The sequence below is a fragment of the Ostrinia furnacalis genome, unplaced genomic scaffold, assembly GCF_004193835.3.
Source record: "Ostrinia furnacalis isolate ACB-3 unplaced genomic scaffold, ASM419383v2 OfSCF0710, whole genome shotgun sequence".
Taxonomy (NCBI): Eukaryota; Metazoa; Arthropoda; class Insecta; order Lepidoptera; family Crambidae; genus Ostrinia; species Ostrinia furnacalis.
In genome coordinates, this window is record NW_021130949.1 from 750,669 (window position 1) to 774,882 (window position 24,214).

Here is a 24,214-nt window from a genome sequence, read left to right on the forward strand (position 1 = left end):
ATCCCCGTTTATTGTAGTTTTTTTTAAGTAGGTAGTCAATGAATAAAATTTCTCCACAATCCCAAAAATAGTGGTTATGAGCTCGGGTGTCGATCGCTCCACTTTGAATTTCCGCGGCGGCGTTTTCCCTTTTGAATCCATTGCATTGACTCTTATTTTGACTCTAGATCGTACTGCCGGATCTATTATTTATCAATAGTGACAATGTGAGAAAAAAAATTATTAGGAATATGGCCAAAGATGTCCTAAAACTCCTGCGAAGTTGTGACTCGACGCTGGTTGTCGAGCGGTGTGAGCATTTTGGCACCCATAGCGCGCACCCTTATTTCATGTGCAAATGAGTATGAAAAATATCGCCGATACGTTCCTTGCTTAATGCCTATGGCTTCAGCTATCTGTCACAGCTTTATTCGCTGATCTCTAAAGCAAGATTCTTTAAATTTTCATTATTTTATTCGTTAATGGCGAAATCTGGCCGCCCTGACTTGTGGTCATCTTTTAGCGACTCCCTGCCATGCTTGAACTATCGGATCCAATCTTTCATGATGGCAAATGAAGGCCCAGACTCCCCATAAACTGTAGACATCTCTTCAAATGTTACCGTCAGCGTTTTGTTCCTCTTTTTGAGGAATTTTATGACAACTGTGTACTTCAATTTCGTACATTGCGCGGATGACTGAGACATGATGATGTTTACGGATTAATTACTAAAAGCGTGATGATGCTAATGAAATGAAACTTTGTACATATACTAAGGAGGTTATTGGCAAATTAATTAAATTTAGTGCGAGTCAATAATAACACTTGAAGATACTTAGGCTCAAAACTTTTCAGCCGCCCCTCGTACATCGACTAACTGTACTGGTGAAATTAACCTGTAAAAATAATTATTTAGCAGACAAAAATAAACAGATTCGGCGATTTTTATATCAGGTCGTTGGATTCCAAGAAGAAGAGGTACAAATAATATACAAAATGCTGGCAGCTATTTTGCATCTCGGCGATATCGAATTCGGGGAAATGGCTGGCGAAGACAACGCAGACAACAGAGCTACTATTATCGACACAGCGCCGCTTCACAGAGGTAAAATACAGTTTTATTTTTGATCAATAAAAAATATTATGTTACGAGTGAAAGATCTTTAATTTATAACCAGCCAGTATAATATTATTGTAAAACATTTATATGTTATAATTAATTTCTATTAACACGTAGATGTTGACCAATTTTTATTCGTTGTTAGCATCATGTCTCCTCGGCGTGGAGACTGCAGACCTCCGGGAATGCCTTACGAGCAGCAGCGTGGTGGCCAGGGGAGAGACCATAGCCAGGCACAGTTCGCCCACCGAGGCTGCCGTAGCAAGGGACGCGACCGCCAGGGGACTCTACGCCAGAGCCTTCGACAGGATAGTGGAGAGAATCAACGCTCTACTCTGCCAAAACAGACCACACAGGTAAACAACTGAGCAACCTAGGAAGTAGAGACATTACGAGAAAATTGTTAGAAAAATCTTCATGTGATTTCATACTTGAACTTGTGGTTTTTGCAGCAATGAACAACTATCCATAGGGATACTTGACATCTTTGGATTCGAAAATTTCACTAAAAATTCATTCGAGCAGCTCTGTATTAACGTTGCAAACGAGCAAATACAGTACTACTTCAACCAGCACATCTTCACTTGGGAGCAGCAAGAGTACATGGCCGAAGGGGTTCCCGTGGACCTGGTGGAGTTCTCAGACAACAGGCCTGTGCTGGACATGCTCCTGTCTAGACCTATGGGACTGCTAGCTCTGCTGGACGAAGAAAGCAGATTCCCGCGGGCATCAGACAGAACTCTCATCGGTAAGATAAAACAAAATGGAAATTATATTTATGTTAATTACTTAAAACTATAAATCAAACGTTAACCTAGTATAAGAACCTAACTACAAGAACATGGAATAGGAATTCTTGAATTTTTCAGTTCGTTAACCACTAGCACACCTAGACTCGTTATAAATGTAAATCATATACTTAAACAAGGTGTCTCTGCGTGGTACAGTTTTAATTTGCACATTTTAATCTTGATAATTTTGTTAACGTTATTGCAACATTTACTTGAATAATATACCGAATTGCATTCTACGAATTGAAACATTACAATAAAATGCATGCAATATTTTTTTGCAGAAAAGTTTCACAATAATGTAAAGAGTAAATATTACGTCCGGCCGAAGTCTGATGCAATATGTTTTGCTGTGCATCACTTTGCGGGCCGCGTGGTTTACCAGGCTGACGGTTTCTTGGAGAAGAACAGGAACTTCTTACCACCAGAAGTGGTCCAGTTGATGAGGCAGAGCCAGTATGACATAATCAGATTCCTGTTTCAGTGCCCTATTACTAAGACTGGGAATTTATATTCACCTCTTCAAGGAGATATTGATTCTAGAACTTTAGAAAGTCCTGTCTACGGAGATTCTCGGGTAAATGCATAATATACATTATTTCCACTCATACCTACTTATTTCATCCTACTAATAACTACCTACTCAATTCACAATATAATTTAGGCACTTACTAAAGATTAAATCAATAGAAAGTGAAATTTAATTTATAATTACATACCTAGTGCGTAATTAAGTATTTCATTTTTTGTTATAATTACATACCTTAGCTATATTAATAATTGTCTATTAAAATTAGTTTTTGTAAAATACTGTTTCCAGGATCGATTTAACAGTCGAGGTCTTGCTTCGCAATCCCGTGCCCAGCAAACCGTGGCCACTTACTTCCGATATTCGTTGATGGAACTGCTCCAAAAGATGGTCAGTGGAACCCCTCAATTTGTCCGCTGCTTGAAACCAAACGACTCCCGATCGCCGAAACATTTCGACTCCGCAAAGATATTAAAGCAACTTAGGTATACTGGGGTGCTGGAGACAATTAGAATAAGGCAAAATGGATTCTCCCATCGTCTTCCATTTGAAGAGTTTTTGAAGAGGTGGGTGTTTATAGCAACCAGTATCTACCTCATATTCAACGAAAAACGATATTTAAATCATGAATTTTTAAAACATTTTCTTGCAGGTATGGATTCTTAGCGTATAGCTATGACGAAGAAGTGAAACCAAATCGTGATACATGTCGTATCCTACTTATGAGACTTAAAATGGATGGATGGGCTCTTGGTAAATCGAAGGTCTTCCTCAAGTATTACCACGTTGAAGTACTGGCTAGAATTTATGAGGAACAGGTAAAACTTAAACACTTTGAATTCCATTCTTTATAATAAATATACGAGTTGGTCCCTAAATCCTACCTAACTGGTCTAATAATACATTTTTAGATAAGAAAAGTGGTGCTAGTGCAAGCATGCGCCCGCGGCTGGCTCGCGCGCCGCTACTTCCAGCGGCTGAAGGCGCAGATGGCCATCTCGGTGCTGACGCTGCAGCGGCACGTGCGCGGCTGGCTCACCAGGAAGCGCCTGCAGGAGCGGCAGCGGCAGCTGGCCAGGGAGTTCCAGCGGGAGCAGGAGAGCCAGAGGAGACATCAAAAGCCTGGTACGTTTTATGTTACAGCAATTTGAGCTCACCAGGAATCGTCAGAAGGAGAGATAGCAGCCAGCAACAAAAGTTCTAATGGGAACAGGGGAATCAGAGATTTGCACCGACACTGCAGAGGTAGCTTACGGGTATTGTGTGCAGAAGTGACATACAACTGACATGGAGAGAGTCAATAGATACCAGTTATCTGCATTTTGAATCTCCGAACACTGTCTTACATAAAAATCCATGCATAACAATATGTAAATGCAAAAAACTGTCACACAGGTGTTCCAAACAAAAACAAGGCCATGATGAAAGCGAAGGCGCTGCGGCGCATGACGTCAGACGACAGCGACAGCAACGAGATCATGTCCGGCAACAAGGAGAACATCGACACCGCGCGCGCTGCCGTCGTCATACAGAGCCGTAAGTGCAATCCCTTGTAACAAAATAATAAGTAGGTACTTGTGCTTAGTTTAAGTTAAGTGATACAAGTCGGTGTAAGAAACTTTTTTGCCGACGTCGAAGCTTCAGCGGAAGGTAAATAAAGTTGCAGAGGTTTTTAGGTTTGCCTCATGATAAAGTTGGTGCGTCCAATTTACAAGATTTTTAACGAATCCACTTAAAATTGAGTTTCTCGAAACTGAACACGAAAAATTGCCAGTATTTATTTAAAAATTACACTGCAAATAAGGTAGACTTAATGCCAGTCGGCATTCTCCTCCAGTCAGTCCAGGGTAGGTTAATTTTAATACTGCATATCGGTAAATTTAATAAAAAGTAAAAAACTGTGGGAGCTTTGTGACGATGCCTCGTTATTCACTGTATCTGTTGTATTACGTGTCCTGACTTTGTAGCTAAAATAAAGTTAGAAAATAGCATTTTTCCCATTTTAGAGAACGTACCTAAATTTTAAACAATACATTGCTATTAATAATTACTTTAACCACCAGATTTCCGCGGCTACACGGCCCGGCGCAAGTGGGCGAAGGGGCGCGCGCCGCCGCCGCCGCCGCAGCACGCGCCGCCGCCCACGCCGCAGCAGCTCATGCAGCAGTACTCGGTGCAGGAGCGCGCCGCACAGCTGCAGACCTTCGCTGACCGGGTACGTTACATGCTGAGGCTGGTACGATATACGCGGCTACACGGCCCGGCGCAAGTGTATGAAGGGGCGCGCGCCGCCGCCCACGCCGCAGCAGCTCATGCAGCAGTACTCGGTGCAGGAGCGCGCCGCACAGCTGCAGACCTTCGCAGACCGGGTACGTTACATGCTGAGACTGGTACGGTATACGCGGCTACACCGCCCGGCGCAAGTGGGCAATAGGGCGGGCGCCGCCGCCGCCGCCGCAGCACGCGCCGCCACCCACGCCGCAGCAGCTCATGCAGCAGTACTCGGTGCAGGAGCGCGCCGCACAGCTGCAGACCTTCGCTGACCGGGTACGTTACATTCATAATCTGGGTTGCACCATCTTACTTTAATTTTAACAAACGTCAAAAATCTGTCAAACTATCAAAAACACCGGTTATCGTTATAGTTACTGTGGTAGGTGGTGCAACTCAGCCTTAGATAAGATACACAAGATACAGTCTACAACCCAATTCCTTTATCCAAAAACATACTTACCCCACCTCCTGGCACAGTAGCTTTTTCAACCTGATACACTATAACGTCATGCTCGTAACTTCGTTAAAAGTTACAAATTTCAAACACCAATTAGCCATCCCTAAACCCACCAAACCTTGTATGTAATTTATTACAAATGCGAATACACCAACGACTAAACGTAATACATGACGCTAATGAAAACTATAAAATTGTTCCAGGTCCACGACAAGAACCAAGAGGTCCACAAGAACCTCAGGCGGAACAAGCCGGGTATCCGTCTGCACGACGTGCAGCGACCCCCGGACGAGTACCGGCCGCCGCCCGGGTTCACGCTCGTGCCCGCCATCGTGCGCGGCCAGCCTTCGCAGCTGGAGCAGGACGCGAGCAGACTATCCAGGTAATGACCAGATGATTGTCAGTGTATTGTGGCAGCGATTGCCTGATACGATTAAGGGTCCATTTGTGGCTTACGTTCTATTGACAAGCAATAGGTCAACCCAATTAGGTACATTCATATTATTAAATTAAATTCATTATTATTTTCTGTATCGGATTTCTATTATCTACACTATACATTGTGTGAATCTTTAAATAGATATAGATAGAAATACTTTATTGTAATACCACAAAATAGACACATTCGAGTGAAATAACAGATCGAAACGGCATAATTCAGACAATTCAGGCAGTTTTATCGCTAGGTTTTAGATTGTCAACCTAAAATGAATCCCTGTATCAAAAATTGGTTGTGTTAAGCATTACATAAGACAGTTCCTTAAGACTATAAAGTAACAAGGCAATAATATATACGAATACGAGTAAACAAAAAGTCACACCACTTCAAAAATGTATAGCTGTCCATGCCCATCCCTGCCTTCAGTTACTAAAAGGCAAATTGAATAGTTAATCAGCTATCAAATCTCATGCCGGCTGCCGTTTTTGCTTAATCAAGAATTCACCAACCAATCACAAAGGCTAACATGATATTCCACGGGTTAATTTACCCACTTATCAGAAAATTCCTAACATTTACAAGCGAATTATTCGTTAAGTAAATTTTAGGAAATTATTTAGGTTCATTAGGGCACACAAAATATTTCAGTCATTTCGTATCTCTTGTTATGAATAGATTTTATATTAATGCAATCGTTTTTTTTTTCTTCACTTTGTTATGCTTTCGTTACGGATCTGCCACCAGTCCCTCGCCAGAATTTCTGGAGAGCCCAGCGAGACCTTGGGATCAGCCATTGCTGAGTAAGAAAGACTTTGAGATCAAACCCACAAGGTCTGTTTTGTTATAAGTCGAAGTTTATATTGTAGCTTGTTACCTATCCTAATTAATTAAGTAGTGCTATTTGGATTGTAGTACGACTTTTTGATGCTAGAGTCTTCAATAAAGAAGTATGTTACGTTTGCATTGTACTTAGTTTGGAAATTTGATTACAAAATGTATGGAAGAAATGTGAATGAATTTCACGTAGGTACTTATATTACGCACTAAGCCAATGTGGCCAATAGTTTTATTACCATGGATATTAAAATAATATACCCACCTATTATCATGCAAAAAAGCTTAAATACTTAACATAACGGATTTAAGTGAGAGAACTCCCTCATCACAGGATATTAGTGTAAAACATTATATTCCGCGATAATTCCGTCCTTCTAATCCTGCGGTCAGCGTTGCGGTTTTAAATCCCGAAAGGGACACTAATATCACTGTACCTGAGGTTTAACTATTTAATGTTATTATCTGTTTATGACATTGTAAATTATAATAATACTTACGCCCGTATTCACAAACATTACTATGAGGTCTCACAGTGCGCGTGGACGCACAGGGTGTCACATGAACCAATAACAGAGCTCTATTCAACGCTGTGTATTCGATTTGCTGCTTCACATAAGCAAGCCGTTTGTGAATACGGGCGTTAGTTTTGTGCTGGTTTGTGGAAATAAGTGTAGACTTATAACACCCCCTTTTCCTCAAGCAAAACACGGGGTTTTATAAGTTCCATTATGTGTGTGGTTACAAATGTGTGTAGCTCATAAACGGATGGACGGATTTGGATGCGGTTTTTTCAAGTATTTAAACATCAAAATTACCTTTCCAGATACCAAGCCCACAGCAATGAGCACTGCGAGGACCGGCACCTGCAGCCCAACCAGAACTGGCAGAACCTGCCGTGCAGCCGCCAGTGCGGCGGGCTAGTCAGGTACTCCCCCCAGCACGAGTTCGCGCGATTCTGGCCTTGATACTAAACCTATTTCTCTGACGCATGCTTCGCCGGGTGTAGGAGCAACGGGTATGGATTAGGATGGTTGCTAACGTAGTTGTGGTTCCCATCTGTAAAAATGTCTCATTAGTTTTTGCATGTCGTAGCTCTGTACTGTTCTTAGAATGTTATGTTATTGACGAAACTGACATTTAACAAAATGCTAAAGATCATTAAGATAATATTTACAATTGCGTCTTAGATGCTAAAATATTTACTTGTGTAGAATTCTGACAATAAAATGAAGAAATCACCCATGAACTTAACGATACAATTACGATATTAACATCTTAAACTTTACAGCAACAAGATAAACGAGCTCGTAAAGAACGCCCAAAAGTCTGAGGCGCCGCCACGACCGGTCTACAACCAGGCGCACGACCCCGAATCAGATTTCCGTAAGATCCTGCGCAACTCGCCCGAGATCCTCGCCACCCCTATCTTCAGTTCGGACGACGACTACACGGAGGGACCGTTCCGCTTCAAGCAGCTTCTGAGGCCCACTCTCGGCCCGACCGAGAGCCTCCGCAAGAGGAAAGTGCGGAACTCCCCCGGACAAAGCCCGTGGATGTCGGATAGCTCGCAAGACAGCACTAGCTCCAAACAGCCTCTGTATAACAAACGCCGCCCACAAATCAGTATGGGAGTGTATTATAATTAGCCATTTGAATTGTTTTATCAACCGACCGAATAAAAATGGTAGAGATGGTTGGTCATAGAATGTTTGGTATTTTATAGTAAATACCTATAAAACATATTATTTATTGTTGAATCAATTTCTTGACACCTAAATGTGAATAACTGTTTACTTTTAAATAAATCCAATAAATAATACGAGGAGCTTTAAAAGTTCAAAAAGCTCTAGAATTTCAGCAACAATATACATTGTTTTTGCAACCGCGGTTCTATTGTTTCCGTCCACGCATAATTTATTGGAATACGCATTCAGATAAATGGTATACGAATATTAATTTATCATATCCACGTCCGCTCATCCGCTAATTAATTACGTATGCGGATGCGTACGTCTATCATCCTATTTATTCACTCGCGGATTTGCAATTCAATGAGCAGTCACGACTCATGAACTATGACCAGTCAACTGCGTTTGAATAATTACATCGTCTAGTTTATGTAGTTTAACTCTATCCCTAAACACTATAATAACATAGTCAATCAAGATTTAGAAAAATAATTATATTACTCGTATTGTTAAGTATAAAGGTTGAATATTATTATTTTGTAATTTATGTAACATAATGATATTTGAAATAGACCACCAATAATGTAATATTTAGCAATATGTTCTGTCATACGTCATTCTTCGTAATACAATTACCAAAGCTTTAGTAAATAGTTTACTTTGTAAGTTACTTATTTTGTGGCCACATACTAAATATATTGTATTTCTGTTCACTGTTCTAACTCCTCGATATACATTATGTATCAGTATTATAGGTTTTGTATAGTTTTTGTTAAACTTTTAAAATTTGTATAGGTACAATGTGTAGATAAAATATCTGAAGAAAATAGATCTCAGGCTGAAGTAGGCAGAATAGGTTTCATGGAATTTGATAATGCCATTAAATGTAATGGAATTGGATCATTGACAACTTTTGTGATAATGTGCCAATGATTAATAATAAGTTTACTAGTTATCTGTTTGAGAGTTTAAACTAATAAATAAATTGTGCATTCATATAACATTTTATTTCAACCCTTATCCTGTTCCTGTGATTTCTTTTAGATGATTATAGGTTACTTAATAAACATTAACCTAGAAAGTCATCGACTATTATCTATATTATGATCGTTATAAATCTAGTAATATAATAGCAAATGTCTACTCTCGTAGATGCTAATATTTGAGTCAAATAAACTTTTTGAAATAAAACAATCCGGTAAAAATCCAGTTCCACATGAAACAATCTTGATTCTCGGAATGGAGAAAGTAAAGTAAAAAATATGAGTATACAATTGGCGCTAGAAATGAAAACAAAGTAAAACACGCCAACCTGTAGTTTTAAAAGCCCACAGGAGTACACGATAACCTAAACACGCAATCTGATGTTTACGGCGGGCGGGCGGCGCGGCGGGCGGGCGGGGGCGCCACGTGACGGGCGCGCGCCGCCCAATGGCCGCCCGCCGCCGGCTGCGCGCGCACACGCGCAGTCGCGTCTGCGCCAGCCATGGCGGCCGCCAGCCTGCCGGACTTCGACTTCGTGCGAATCAAAACACACTCCATCGAGAGAACCCTGCTCCCTCTCATCAAGCAGGTATGCTACCCGTGCATGCATCACCGTCGAAGACCCCGGGCGACCTGCACCCCACCACGCGGCCCCGGCGCCTGTGACGTCTCATCGTAACACCACCTGATTGCGTCGACACTGGCCTCTGACGTCGCGCCACTATAACATCGGCTTTACGCGTATAATCTAAAACCAACACTCTATTTCGGGAGCTGCTGTAATAACTAATGCGTCGCCGGTGAGGATCGTCACGTCCAGCTCTGACGTTTACGATTAGAATTTCGCGCTCATTGCGACTATCTGTTGCGCCTCCGGTCGCGCAGTCGCAGTAAAACAAAGTTGCGGCGGGCGGTTTAAACGACTTATGCGAAAGCTCTACTCGGAAAACATAGGTTGCATCGTGTCAAACCGCAAAATTTTACTGGTTTGTGGTAAATAGGTTAGTTTTACGTTTGTTTACGATATCGGAACGTAGTAATCGCTTTCATAAAAAGTTAGTTGTCGGTTTGCGATGCGAGCACGAGGGCGGGCGGCCACGTGGAGTGGTGACGGGCGGCGCGGCGAGGCGGGCGGGCCGGGCGCGATCGATGCGCGCCGGGCCGAGCCGTCAGTGCCGCGGCGGACGCGGGCGGAGCGGCGCGGTGCCGCAGCGAGAGCAGCCACGGAGCACGCGCGCGCCCGCGGACTGCGCGCCGCCGCCGAGCGCGCGCCCACCGCCCGCGTGCAGCCGCCCACGACGACATGGACGCGCTTTCCGATGACGACGAATACGCGCGCCGGGAGCCGCAGGTACGTGCCGACGCGGCCACTGTTTACATCTTGACGAACCTCCGGAGATCACATCCTCACCGCTTCCGGCGATGGGTTTGGTGATAGCCCGGCGCAACAAGTCGCCCGGCTGGCGAAGAAGCTTGCGTGCAAGGACGACCTTGATCAGAGCTCGCGCCGCGCGGTCTCGCCCGGTTTCCGGCCGACGTCGTGAGCGACTCCTCAAAATGATTAATTTCAACTGTTAATTATTCCAATTCGGACCGCTAACCCATTATGCTCCCAATTGAAATTGAAAAGTTTGCATGTTTAGTAGTAATTAGAAGAAGAAAGATTGATTTGTTTACATTCATGATGCCAAATAAATTAGTTAGGTTGGTAAACTTTACACACGCAATAAAATCTGCAAGATTTAGTTAGTTTTCTTAAACTTGTTAATTTTTCTAACACGTGCACTGTGTGTCATAAGAGTCTTAGTAAGCGTATGTAAAGAAATACGAAGGCTTCACATGACAAGATACCCACGCCTATTCCATGGTAGTCTATGCTCTACATAAAATTCTACAGTTTTATCCAAATACATTTATCTGAATTTACGTAAAAAGTTATGCGAAAATGACAATATTTTCATTTTCCGGAACTGCTGACCAAGACCACCCATCATTAATCAGCCCACTATCATAGGTATGATTTATAATGCAAGCGTCCGCCGCTTACGTGTTCAGTTCCGACCCCAGATCATAGAAAGAAGTTCTGACAATCCATCAGGCAAGACTAATGTCTAATACGCTAAGAATTAAAAATATTTAAGATAACGATTATGTAATTTTTTACCTAATACTGCTACTCAGAAAAGGACTTCTGAAAGGTCAACAGCAAACCCTCCTTAAGTTGCAAAAGTTTATGGGCATAGTCGCTTTTCGTGAGATACTTACCGTCTTAATTCTGTTTACGAGCCCTTCTTAAATATGAAGATATTCCTACCTACCTTTGCTGTTTTTTGCGGTCATATTTAAACATCTCGTTGACGATGTCATCTACGTAACAATAATTTCACAGTAATCTACTTACGTAGATGGGCCATAAATAAGGTTTAGGATCATTTATCTCTTTATCGGTCATTCGGGTCACCTAAAATGAGACGTGACATTATGAGAAGCTAGACGAAAGACTTACAAAAGGTGCGTGGTCATGAATGGACTACCTTGACTTAGTCAAAACGTGGAACACAATAGGTAATTTTGAAGCATTCATTGATAATGATGATGATCGTAATTATTTTAACCATAATAGAAATATATTTCTATTGAACATATGAAACTCATTTAGTACCGGTTAAAGTAGCAGGTTATTGTTTAATAAACCTACGGAATCATTTATTCGTAGATATAGAATGAATCTTTATGACAACATCNAAAACTTCCCAAATATACTCGTATGAAAGATCCGTATTCGACACCCCACAAGACGTTCACGTTATAAATTGCGACCCCCAGCGCTAATGTAGGTACACGTAAAATGCTTATTGCACGTGAATAACTAAACAGAATGAAACGTGTTTGGGTCAGAGAGATTTTGCTTAGATATATTGTTGTATTCTGAATACAGTACCTATCAGAAAATAAAAGTGAGATTCCAATTTTGATCGGAATCATTTTCTTCAAAGTTTTAATTAACGAATATTTCAGTAACAAATCTTTCTGTGTAATCTACACTCTAAAGCCTGTATTGTCTAAAATTAATTATTATGAAAGGCTCGGCTTTATTTAAACCATAAAGTTAANTTTAAACACGGTTTCGTGTGGCAGGTTATTTTTCCCTTATCAAAAATTAAGGGTTGACAGGGCGGAGGACTTACATTATTTAACAAATAAATTAGCGGCCTTTTAGCAGCTGAATAAAACATCCTCGTCAGCGCCCCAAGTGTATTCAGATGTTCTTACCTTTAGAAATAGCTGAACAAGCTGTACATTAGCTACATTTAAAAGCCTACGAAGCTAATGCGCTGTGCTCCTATGTGACGCAATCTGTAGCGATTCTTCTTACAAAATCAGATTCAGTTGACCCCGAAGCGCTTTACTACAGCGTACCTACTTGATAATATTGAATTACCTAAAACGAATACCTCTAGAGTAGTAATTTACTGAACTCATTTTCGCTCCAGAATTGAGTAGTTATGGTGGTGCTATTAAAAATTACGGTTCAAGCAAAATTAACAATCAAAAACAACCCTGCGTGTAAATCTAGACACTGAAAATTAAGTTTTAGAATGAAAACTGAAAATTCTGAAGTACAATGCATATAGAATCAGAGTAACAATATTTGCATAAGAGCTCTAACAAATCTACTTTAAGTTATTCAGAGGTACAAAGTCGAGTGTAAGCGTAATTTTCAAATGCAAGTACCTATTTTTTATCGCTGTTTTAGCCATTTGATATGAAAAACCAATATCTCTTTTATCTTGGTGTTAAGTGGAGTATTGAGATCTAAAGAAATGTAAGATATCACCGTCAAAAGTAAGGAGGAAACGTACCTACCTATTGTAATTTTGTTTTGTGTTGGCGTCCCAATCCAATTGAGCACGCGCTTTGAGTCCCGAAAACGAAAATGGAGGACAAAAATAAATCTAAGTGAGTTGTAGGTATCTCTTGAATTTGTTTGGTCAAAACCCTCGGCTCAGATAAAAAATAAAATACTTTTGCGCGCGCAAATGCAAGCTTATAAAACGAATAAGTAGGTAATAAGAATTTCATTCGTTCTAACGTTAGGTACGAATGCATCAACGGCAAAAACTTTGAAAATGAGCTGAAAATGTTAAAAAGTATAGTAGTGAACTGATTTAATGAACAATTTTATTACGAATCTTTATCATTTTCAAATTAAATACATATTTGAAAAACATAATTCTTGACTAGTTTTAGTACAGCTTGTATCCTACTTGTCTACTGGATTAAATAATTACGTAGCACATAGATGCACTCTACCTACAACCATAGATGATTCGGAGTATTTCTTTATAGCTCATAACAAGCCTGTAGTATCAATAACTTTTTTAATAGAAGCCGTGTAGTTCTAGCAAAAGAACAGAATAGAACCACCCCCATTTGCCTACTGGAAATTAGAGAAAGCTTGCTCCTACAATGGAGACTACATGATGTCCTGTGTGCTTACCATGAGTTTACGAGTACGTCAAAAAATCTATCAAGATTTAATTCTTGAAAGTAGCCGCTAGGGGCGCTGCACAACATGTCATACATTTAATGACATTTTTTTACGCAGTCGCTAGCGAGCACACCTAACGNTTTTGCAATTTCACAACGAAAAATTATTAAATTAACAGCAGTTCCGAAATTACTTTTAATTCCATTTAAATTAAGTACTTTTTTTATTAAATCAACATTATATATCAAATATTTGAAACAATTAAAATGTGATGTCACGAAACTTAGGACCCCTCCCACCCCTTGTCACACTATGTCACACTTTGTCAACCCCCTCCCCCCCTCTTTACGTGTGACGTACTTTATGGATGACCCCTAAACAAGCCTGTAGTATTAATAACTTTTTTAATAGGAGCCGTGTGGTTCTAGCAATATACGAGTAAGAGTAGAATAGAACCTCCCCATTTGCTTCCTGGAAATTAGAGAATGCTTGCTCCTGTAGTGGAGACTACATGATGACCTGTGTGCTTACCATGAGTTTACGAGTACTTCAAAAAATCTCATCAGTGATAGGTATATACGTCATACGAGTACGTCAATCAAGATTTAATTCTTGAAAGTAGCCGCTAGGGGCGCTGCACAACATGTCATACATTTAATGCATTTAATGACATTTTTTACGCAGTCGCTAGCGAGCAAACCTAACGTAAACTCATGGTAAGCACACTGATGATGATGATTTCTAATAATCTTCTATCACCTACCAGATCAGCAGCCTGGTGGCGACACGCGGCGAGGCGGCGGCGGGCGGGGCGGCCGTGCAGCGCGTGGGGGCCGCCGTCGCCTGCGCCGTCGAGCGCTTCGTGGCCGTCGGGGAGACCATCGCCGACGACAATCCCGACGTCAGGCACAGCATGGTGCTGGCTTGCAAGGAGGCGCGCGCTGCAGGTATTATTATTATTATTTGTACGCTTTGGAGCTCACGGGTCAAAAGTGGCCCGGTCCTTTATAAGGCTTGCGTGGGGATACAGATCCAACACGTAGAGGCCGTTTTAAGCGCAAAATAATCGACAAAAGTGAAAGTGGTGCACATGCTGGATCTAGTCTCTGACTATATCATGGGATGTAGCCAGAGACCATCCCCAGCCATTGCACAGGAGCTATTGCAGTTATTGGTGAATGGAATAGGGTTATGGATGAAGGATGGAGGGACTGGTTACTGGGCTATGGATGGAGACTACGCGTCACCTGCCTGGTTCATAGTCTCGGACTGAAAAAATGGCAGGCGGTGACTAGCCAGCGACTAAATGGGCCCCCCCTGGCGTCATGAGTCATATAGACCGGACTGAGGGGCAACATTGGCGTCTGCCAGCTCAGGGGTGTAGAGAGATGTGCTGCGCTTTCTCCGAGGTTACTCGCGGCGTTAAACGCCCTTTAACACTTCCACCCCTGGAGCATATAGCTCTAGCGACTCCACTCTGGCCGGCCGGTTAAGGCAAGCCAGAGGTGAAAGTCCTGCAGACCCTCTTGGATTCCACTTCGGCAAGCCGAAGATGAGGGTCTTGACCGACTCTCGGGAGCACTCGGATTAACAACTGGCCCCGTGGTGTCGCTACTCACCAACAGCTCGCCACAAAGCTGCCCTGCGGGGCTTATTATTATTATTATAGGTTTTTGGCCCTTCTTTTGCGCCAGCTCGACCAGGTTTGATCTATTATGGCAGCCCTTGTGTTTAGAGTTCACTGCTTAGTCCCGTTGAGTCTTAAAGCTGCAGGTAAGCCTATGCTTCAAGATTCAGAAGGCTTTAGGAAAGGTCACAAAAGAGTATGACCATGCTTTAAGATCTCTGATTCGGTCGTCTTCTCAGTTGTTATACCTACTCTTGCTTGATAAAATGGTCGTGGCCGTTAGGTGTGTGACAAGACAAGAATTATGGGCGGATAGTTACGTTGTTTCGCCATCTTTTCCTGTAGGTGGTCAACTTCTTGAAAAAATTCTCATGTAGACATTTTAACGATGTTATTCTGTATACTTCTACTTTAGAAAGCTAGCCGAAAACGAAATAATGATTTATTGACGGGATTGCTACCATCGACCTTAATTTCGAGTCTCCGATATTTCGGCACTGTACAAACGATGTAATTTTCAACTTTTCTCCTTCGTTTTGTAGAGCCGTAAGTAAACCGAATTAATATTCCTATATGTATATCAGACTCTCTAGAACGACCAGGGTTGGATATTATGAGGAGAGGCAAAAATATTACCTTCCAAAATGACCGGGTCAGAAAATCAACATAATATAATCTCAGCGTATGCTGCTCAGGTATTTAATATTTGCAGCGCTGCCGTCACCCACGCCAGCCAAAGGCTTTTGTTTTCGAAGTAATTTTGGTTAATACTTACTTATTGCATTACTATATTCGACGATGTTTATTACTTGAACACCTAAAACTGATAATAAATCATAGTAAATTAACAAATAACTAACATTGTACCGTATTTTAGTGCAAACGGCACTAAAATACGGTACAATGTTGGTTGTGGGCAAACAATGTCTTCTAAAAGACTTTTTAAGTACAGAAAAAGGACGCCATGTTTTGTTGCTTTTCACTAATTACTCTGTGGTGTAATTAGTTTTAACAACCACCAACGCTGCAGCATTTCACTGTTTAATTGGTTGTTACTGAATTGTACCAATTATCATACGTCATAGCAATTTGGCAAGATTAACTTAAAAACATTAGACTGTAGCAGTGCAAGAAGTAGAAAAAACAGTCTGAATACTGAAATGTTTGATAATATACCCCCTGAAACTATTAATTATTCTGATTTTATGGTACCATTCGTAATTACCTACTATAAGGGCAGATAGTGACTTGCGGTGATTATTGTTATTTTAAGTTAGCTTCTAATTTAAAAATACAAATTAAATGGTTCATCCCCAAGCCTTTTATGAACTTGGAGCTGAAAACGACATAAATTTGCATACAAATAGCACAACTTTTGGGATAGTTTTCATTGCGCCAATTTGTCGAAATAGTTCCGTACGCAGGCATTTAATTAAACTGACTCACACACTAACATACTTTAAAACAGTATAATAAAGTTTAAAGTGTGATATACTTAGGTTATACATATAATATAACTAGGTATACTACCACAAAGTTGACGAAGAATGGCACTTTACCTGAACTGAGAAATGTTCCCAACGTCATGATATGTGTAGTAACGAAGTTTTCATGGAACATTTTGTATGGAAACTTGGCGGAACGCCCAAATGTTGAAGTGTGGTCGTGATAGGAACAACGAAATTTAAAAAGCAGAGCCAGTTTAAAACTTTTAACTACGTAATTATTATTTCAGAAGGATGTCGCCTGAAGTATTCATCGTTCCTTGTTACTGCTGCTATAAAAATGTAGATATAAAACACGAGACACGAACTGGTTACATAAAACCAGTTTTTCAAATAATGTAAAAGAGATTAGTCGCCCAACCTCATCAGCTACAGTAATTTCATAAAATGTGGTTGGAATATTGAAATTTTTTGTCACATATTCCCAAATGGAAATCAGTGAAATTACATCTACCCCCGTACCATTTAGGAGGTTTTTAATCAAGGCGCGCGTGACCTATAAATCTCTCCGATATCTCCATTGTGCTAGGGTACCGTTACACGTAACGATCGATCGTCACGATTTATCGTTTCGCCGCTGTCCGAAGGGTCTGAAAAATTGAACTTTTGCGACTTTTTAATCGTTCCGTGTTATCCCCTTTCAAAAGGGCAGACGAGCGCCTGAACGAATCTGGGGGCGTTCAAAAATTGTCCCCATTATTGAATGTCAAAGAATATCTAAAAAGTTTCACGTGTCAAAGAAAACAGATCCGGAAAACGCTGTACGACAAAATAGGTGTTGATTTTTGTGATTAAAATAGACTGGTACCAGTAAACAAAGATATGTCGTTATTTTCGTTATCAGCACTCATGATATTGACATACATACCTAGCATATATTCATATGGATATTTGTTAGAGACTGTTCTACCTATAACCTATGTATGACCTTTATACGATAACGAAGCAAAGGCCCTTGGGGATACCCTCACTAAAGGTAAATGTTTGACTGATTTCACCCCGGCCTTATTTGATTTCAATTGCAAATCTCAGAATACATAAGTTACGTTATGTATTATGAATTGAACATCCGTATGTAGTGTACATGGGAAAGTTGTACGGCGTGAAGAAAAAAAAGTTTAACAAAAGTTTTGCTATAATATTAATTATTTTCCACATAAAATGTTTTGGGACATTTTTAAATTTGTCGTCATCTGGCGCTCTACCAATCCATACTTCATTTTCAGCAGTTTGTTTTAATTTTTCGAGATCAGAAGAGAACGCTGTCTTCTTGTCAAATAAATAAGCATCACGTTAATTCTGTTTAGACAGAAATAAGTAAGAGCCCATTCTGGCTCACATTGCTTTTGTGCTGAGCCGTAGCGCTTGACATCAATGAACATTACACGGGTTCATTCATAGATCTTAAAATAAAGTTACGATCTTCAGATAGAGATTGCGTTGTTATACAGTTAATAATTTTCGCATGAGCGGATTAATTTGAAAAGCGACTCAATCTTCAATTTAAATTGTAAATGGTTTGTCATCGTCCGTCTAATAAACTTCATTTATCACCAAAATCCTTATCAAGGTGTAACATTTCAAAGGGTTTCAAACTTGGACCGAACTAATCGCCAGATAAACTGAACTGTTGATCTTTGCCGATTCGCCCTTAATTTAAACTAAGTCTTATTGCGACGTTTGAAGCGGGTCGGGCGCACATTATGAAGGCCTGGCACGACGTAATTATCCTTGCATGCTCTGTGTTCGCGGAGAATGTATTGCTTGTGCCACCTCTACGTGGAGTATCTCCCGCCGACAATATGCGCAGTACGCGGCATAGTGAACGAAAGCCTTTATTTATACGGCGCTAGATGAAGCTGTGAGTAGGCTTACAGGAATAGCTCCCTACTCGTATTGTGCGTCGATTGCTAGGGGAACTGGAGTTCAATTTGCTCTAGTTATTGCGATGCCAATTGATGAACAAACAAATTAATTCAAACAAAGTCATTTCAGTGGGTACTTAGTAGAGTACTACAAATTAAGTTTAGTAAGTGTAATAATGATACTAGAAATGTCTTCCTGTAAATTGTTTCGTGTTGAGGAAGCTTCTTTAAAAGCTAGGCAATTAGCTTTTAAAGAAGGTATTATGTAAGATTGTTCATGGGTTTGTGTTTATAATCAAGGTAGAATATTTCAGGTTTATAAAACTGTACCGTTATTTCGAAACGAGGCTAAAACACTAAACCGGGTTACATAAGGTAGTTAAAGCAGATTGGATTAAGAGGTATTTATTTGCAAAGCACTTAACGGGCGCTATCTCAAATATACCTGCACCAAAGTTATCGCGCACTCGCCGGTGCCGCGCAGTATAAATTGCAGCACTGATAGTGCGACCAAGAACTAACTCCCGTTTGATAAATGCGCGCTGGCTCAGCTGGATATAATTAACAATATTAATGACGAGCTAAATCTGATCTGGAAAACCATTTTGTCAAAAATACTACGACACTTTAGAATCTGGGGCGTTAGATTAAAATATCGATATTGTTCATGGACTGGGATGGAATGATTTTTCGGTGTAATAACCGGTAACACGGATAAGACAGATTTAATAAATTGAAAACGAGCTTCAACAAAAAATATTTAGATTTTCAATTACTCTGACCTTCGTCGAATAGGTATCACTTACCTATCATAAAATTAATTTGTATCATGATATCTTTATTAAAACCTTTAACGTAAAATCAAGGTTGCCCTTTTCCAAACCCTCATAAATTTGTGTCAACAACCTGACCCGAATTTTAATGCTTCGAGCTATTAACGGATCCAGCATACCAACAAACAAAAGATCCACACAATGGGACCCTCGCCCCCCATGCCCGTTCTTCCCTCCTTTAGGACAAGAGCCATTTTGTAAATCACGACTATTATCAAAATAATGTCGCCTGCCTATACAAATGATGTGATGTTAGTTACAGTAAACGTCGATTGAACCAACCTACCTACGATATTGCTTTTCAGGGAAATACACGAAATAAAAAGTGAATAGGTTCGTTTTGAAACATTAACTAAGGATGATTATGTTTTAATATCACAATAAGATTCTCAAAGAAATAGATAGTAACAATGTTTATTTATTTGAATAAAGACTCGTGTTAGAAGTTGGAATGCAGCCAACTCTCTGGTTGCTATCTAAAATGAAACGAACTACATAGTCTCTTCGGAATATGTCACTGAGTTTCTAAATTTTTCAAAAGATTTTTAGTCAATCCTTTATTTGGTCACTATAGCTCATACAGGCACGTCTAGTTTTGGATTGTAAACATTTTAGAGTTCAACCTTTTCCTTAGGTGGGTCACAAAGTCACATCAAGGTTACAGCAAGCACGAAATAAAAAAATTAAAAAAATAACCCAAAAAGTTATAAACATGCTTAAAATAGTAACTCTTGTAAACCACGCACAGGAGTCGCGATTACAATCATTGCGACTCCGGTATAAATCACTTTTCTTTTATTCCGCTTTTTATGGGGTCATTTTTACGACTAATAAATTAGTTATACGACACTAAAAGCCTATTTCGTGAGTGGATCTGATTTAGGACCCTGCGAATACAGCCCAGGGCTTTAAGGCAAGGTGAGAAAGGCTATTTGTAATCTGACTAATCTAATTAGTTGGATAAATTCACAGGCAGAAACAGGTCACCTGAATTTGTCATAGAGCCAAAAATTAGCACAACTACTAAATCCATAATTTTATATTTTTATACCAAAGACAAAATAGGTAGGCAATGCATTTTAAGTTAGCTCGTAATTTATTTAGACCACTCGTATAAATAAAATAATAATTCTTTATCAAGAATTAAACAAAACTAAGCCCCTTTTAATGTAATATTCTGAAGTGAGAGTCGATTCTTATTTTCCCCTATAGTCATGAAAATCGTCTCTATAACCTATAACCTCAATCTTCGTATAGTAAATACTCGTTATGATGAGTAACGAAAGGTCTCGACAGGTCGAAAAACCAACATATTTTACTACGTAAATAAAGCCTTGCAGTGCGGATCTAACGCCAAAAAACTAAAGGCGACGAAGCGGCACCGGTCAGCGTAACAAGATTATCCCAGATCGAAACAAATCTAATAAATACCAGGTGTCGACGGTGGCCTTCGAGCCTCCACTCCGCCGTAATGGCCGGCACTATTCTTCAGCAAATCTATTTGTTTACGAAACAAAATGTAATCCATTTCGATGCGCATAAAGTAGACAGCACTCAGACAAATTGTTAACTTTGTTAGTCAAACATTCTTGTTGAGTATGTTATTATTTAGCTAGTTGTAGTTAGCGACTCTACATGTGTGGATTTTGTAATTCGTCATACCTATTCTAATAACGCGCTTTTTCTGATATTATGACGTATCAAATCTAAATGTTTCATTGTATGACTGTTACATTGTATGCTAATGATAGAATTATGGAATAAATTCATTTTTCTTTTCTAGTGCGCTGTCTGGCTTCATAAGCGCACACATTATAATTAAGGGTATAATTAGAACGGTTTACCTACGTGACTTACACAAGAACAATAAAGCACTAACCGCACTGGGGTAAATATCCCCTCGGCTAACACTTGTTGGCCGTCTTTATGGGCAGGCCTATAATAACACACTATAATAACTTGCCCTACACGCGAGCCAGCAAACATTTTAACTGTTCACACAATTCGGGAACACTCCCCGCTCGTGTCCCATCAGGATGTAAGGAAACATCCACGGGATATAGTTTTTAACATTGTGTAAATGTGTATCAATAAAAAGGAAAATTAGCAACCAACAAAGAGTTGAAAATGCTACGACATTTTCAAATGTTAGTACCAAGCTATTGTGTGATAATAATAATAAATTAAGCCTTCGATCGTAATGAATAATATATAAATCTTATTGTAATAAGCTGATGGGTTTGATATAAAGTTCTTTTTAAGGCTAATAGATTTACATTGGCGACGCGCTTCCCTTCATTGCGTCACGTTGTCTAAACGATAACGATTGATGAAGGGCTGTTAATTGGACGTCTTTTGAACATGGAGCCCAAATTTTGCGAGTAACTCGGTGAACCGGACCGCTGGGGACAGCCACAATTATTTATACCTACAGCTCCGTATTGATTGACGATAAAATACAAGTTGAAAGAAAGACCCCAAAATAAAAATAAAGTACTTACCTATCATGTTTCTTCTTAAACCTTCTTAAAAAATTTATACCGCAGCATAAAAAACCTTGCTCTTCCTCACGCAGTACCCTAAACTGCGGTGACCTTTTAAAGAAGTGCAAAGAAAGTTTCCACTCCAGACCCAAATTTCCCGGAGCGACCGCAGATTCGCACGCCCTCTGCTGTCGCCGCGGAGACCGCAACCAAATTAATATAAAACAACACGTAATCCAGTGGAGGCTCCTTCATTTAATTTCCATAAACATGATGGAATTCCTAAACACCCGGTAAATATAGAACTATTCTGATGTGACGTTTAGTTCACGGTCATACAAAATGGAATGACCTTAAAATAAAGTGTAAAGTTATCAAGCTGAAAATCTCGGCCAGACTTTGACCGAGCCAAGCCTAGGATCAAATTAATGGGCGTTTTAAAGCCGGTTGAGATTTATTTCTTTATTTGGCTTCAATTATTTAAAGTAGCAGAACTTTCACACAAAGTTACGAGTGTAACGTTGACGTGCTCTATGGCAACGCGCATTTATCGATTTTTATGATTATTTTACCACAACCACCGCCGACGCAATAGAGAAATTGTGATACTAAATAGCAGCGTAATTTCTAATCTGTATCCCGAAATTCGTTCGTTAAAACTTTTAAATAAGTGTAGGAAGTTCCCACGGCCAAATAACCCGGGCGCGGGCAAGCCGCAAATTTGCACGCGCTCGCCTGTCTCCCCGAACCCGCAACCAAATTAATATAAAACGCTTAGTTATCTATCGAGATTTGCTTCTTCATTTATCTTTCTTGTTCGGGAAATTACGCAAGTTTGTTAAGGAGCCCTTATCGATAGCAGGGTTAATCCGCAAAGAAAACGGGTTGGATTACTTCATTAGTAAAAATACAAACAAACATAATTGACGAACGGGATCAATTTGTCTCTATTTTTGGTTTAAATATTGTCTTTAATTGCAGGCATTGGATATCCACTTATTGGTAGGAAAATTCCCTAAAACAATTTGAAACACTACAATAAGGCAAGGCTTTCGACAGAGATAGATAACGGCCATAAGGCCTCGAAAGAAAGATAATTTGTACAAAATAACGCAGGAACCTGGATTAATGAGGGGACATCCACAGATTGTTACAAAACAAAGCAACTTTTTTACTTGCGAACGCTTGTGAAATAGCACTTTGCACGGATTTAAGAGTTATTTATTTAGGAATACGAAATCCTGTAGAGTATTTTTCTGATCGGTTTTCGAGTGCATCGCTTTGAAACGAATTTAAATCCAATTTACTCTGTAGGAAAGGCGAAAACGTGCAGGTTCTTCAATTTACCCTCTCTGAACTTGTTTTGTACAACACAATTTACGAGCTGTTAGCATAAAGTTTTCTTAATAAAATATTTTCACGATATGAAGAGTAAGATAAGTTAATTTCTCTCGGAAAAGAGTTTCATCCACACTTAGTATATAGATAAATAATGTAAAAACTTCGCATGAAAACAAACTTTCACCGAGAGTGAAATAAGTTGTTAGATTACGACGGCTTTTGTGTGAAAATTTTATGGAGTGGAACGTACCTTTTGTAATATTTTTAATGAAAACGTAATGGCGTATTATCACAAATAGCAATGTAAGCAAGTGTAAGTTAATATTCTATATTATGTAATTTTGAGATTTGAGCAGTCCTAAACATATTTAAGACAATCAATAAAAGCAGTCAAATCCGTAGCGTAAACCAAAAACTTTATATAACAAGGAGTATAGTAGGTTCACTATGCTATACGGAGGGCAGCAATTTTATTATTGTAGGTATTTGATAGGCATAGAAAATATGTATTGGACGTGACTGTACACGTATTCTTACCTCCGAAACTAGGGCCGCCGTAAAGTCTGCGTCACGTGGGATTTATCTGCCGACCTCCTAGTAAATTCCAATTTCTATTTTACTACGCGAGCAGAATGCATAAAGTTTATTGCAAACATAAATGCGAATGCATATTGGAAGATTGATCTAGTGTCGTACCTGCTTCTTGACCCAGAGCCCTTATCCTCAAAAAAGTAAGTAAAACGCAGCGACCAACTTTAGTCTTAAAATGTTGCTAAACCTATCATTGAAATGTAGCTTTTTCTCCTATCCTCCTGTGTTTTATTAAGTTTACTGAAGAATTATTTCGAAGATAAAAGAAACTAAGAACACCTGAGGCCTTCTTAAACATATCATCTGTATTTCTAATTCAGCCGAATCCGATTCTCGTGCCCCAACAAAAATAGGTTCATTGCAGATTCCATCTCTTCTC

General features: G+C 39.9%; 2 protein-coding genes across 5 annotated transcripts in view; both read left to right on the plus strand.

Moving 5' to 3' along the window:
• LOC114349804 (myosin-IIIb) overlaps positions 1 to 9,074 on the plus strand; it is a 35,219-nt gene extending 26,145 nt beyond the window's left edge. For 2 of the 4 annotated variants that reach the window (XM_028300340.1, XM_028300342.1), the window contains exons 11-23: positions 1,245 to 1,455; positions 1,552 to 1,847; positions 2,175 to 2,467; positions 2,711 to 2,985; positions 3,072 to 3,237; positions 3,331 to 3,544; positions 3,815 to 3,955; positions 4,483 to 4,598; positions 4,753 to 4,788; positions 5,354 to 5,532; positions 6,334 to 6,420; positions 7,250 to 7,351; positions 7,715 to 9,074. In XM_028300340.1, coding sequence (XP_028156141.1) covers positions 1,245 to 1,455; positions 1,552 to 1,847; positions 2,175 to 2,467; positions 2,711 to 2,985; positions 3,072 to 3,237; positions 3,331 to 3,544; positions 3,815 to 3,955; positions 4,483 to 4,598; positions 4,753 to 4,788; positions 5,354 to 5,532; positions 6,334 to 6,420; positions 7,250 to 7,351; positions 7,715 to 8,072 — 2,474 coding nt within the window. In that variant the 3' untranslated portion in view covers positions 8,073 to 9,074. Of the gene's footprint in view, positions 1 to 1,244; positions 1,456 to 1,551; positions 1,848 to 2,174; positions 2,468 to 2,710; positions 2,986 to 3,071; positions 3,238 to 3,330; positions 3,545 to 3,814; positions 3,956 to 4,482; positions 4,599 to 4,752; positions 4,789 to 4,819; positions 4,967 to 5,353; positions 5,533 to 6,333; positions 6,421 to 7,249; positions 7,352 to 7,714 lie in introns of all 4 variants that reach the window. The other 2 variants (XM_028300341.1, XM_028300343.1) reach the window with 2 other exon arrangements.
• Positions 9,075 to 10,171: 1,097 nt separating this feature from the next.
• alpha-Catr (alpha-catenin related) overlaps positions 10,172 to 24,214 on the plus strand; it is an 81,885-nt gene continuing 67,842 nt past the window's right edge. The window contains 3 exon segments of the mRNA XM_028300202.1: positions 10,172 to 10,304; positions 10,307 to 10,449; positions 14,357 to 14,537. Of these exon segments, the coding sequence (XP_028156003.1) occupies positions 10,172 to 10,304; positions 10,307 to 10,449; positions 14,357 to 14,537 (457 nt within the window).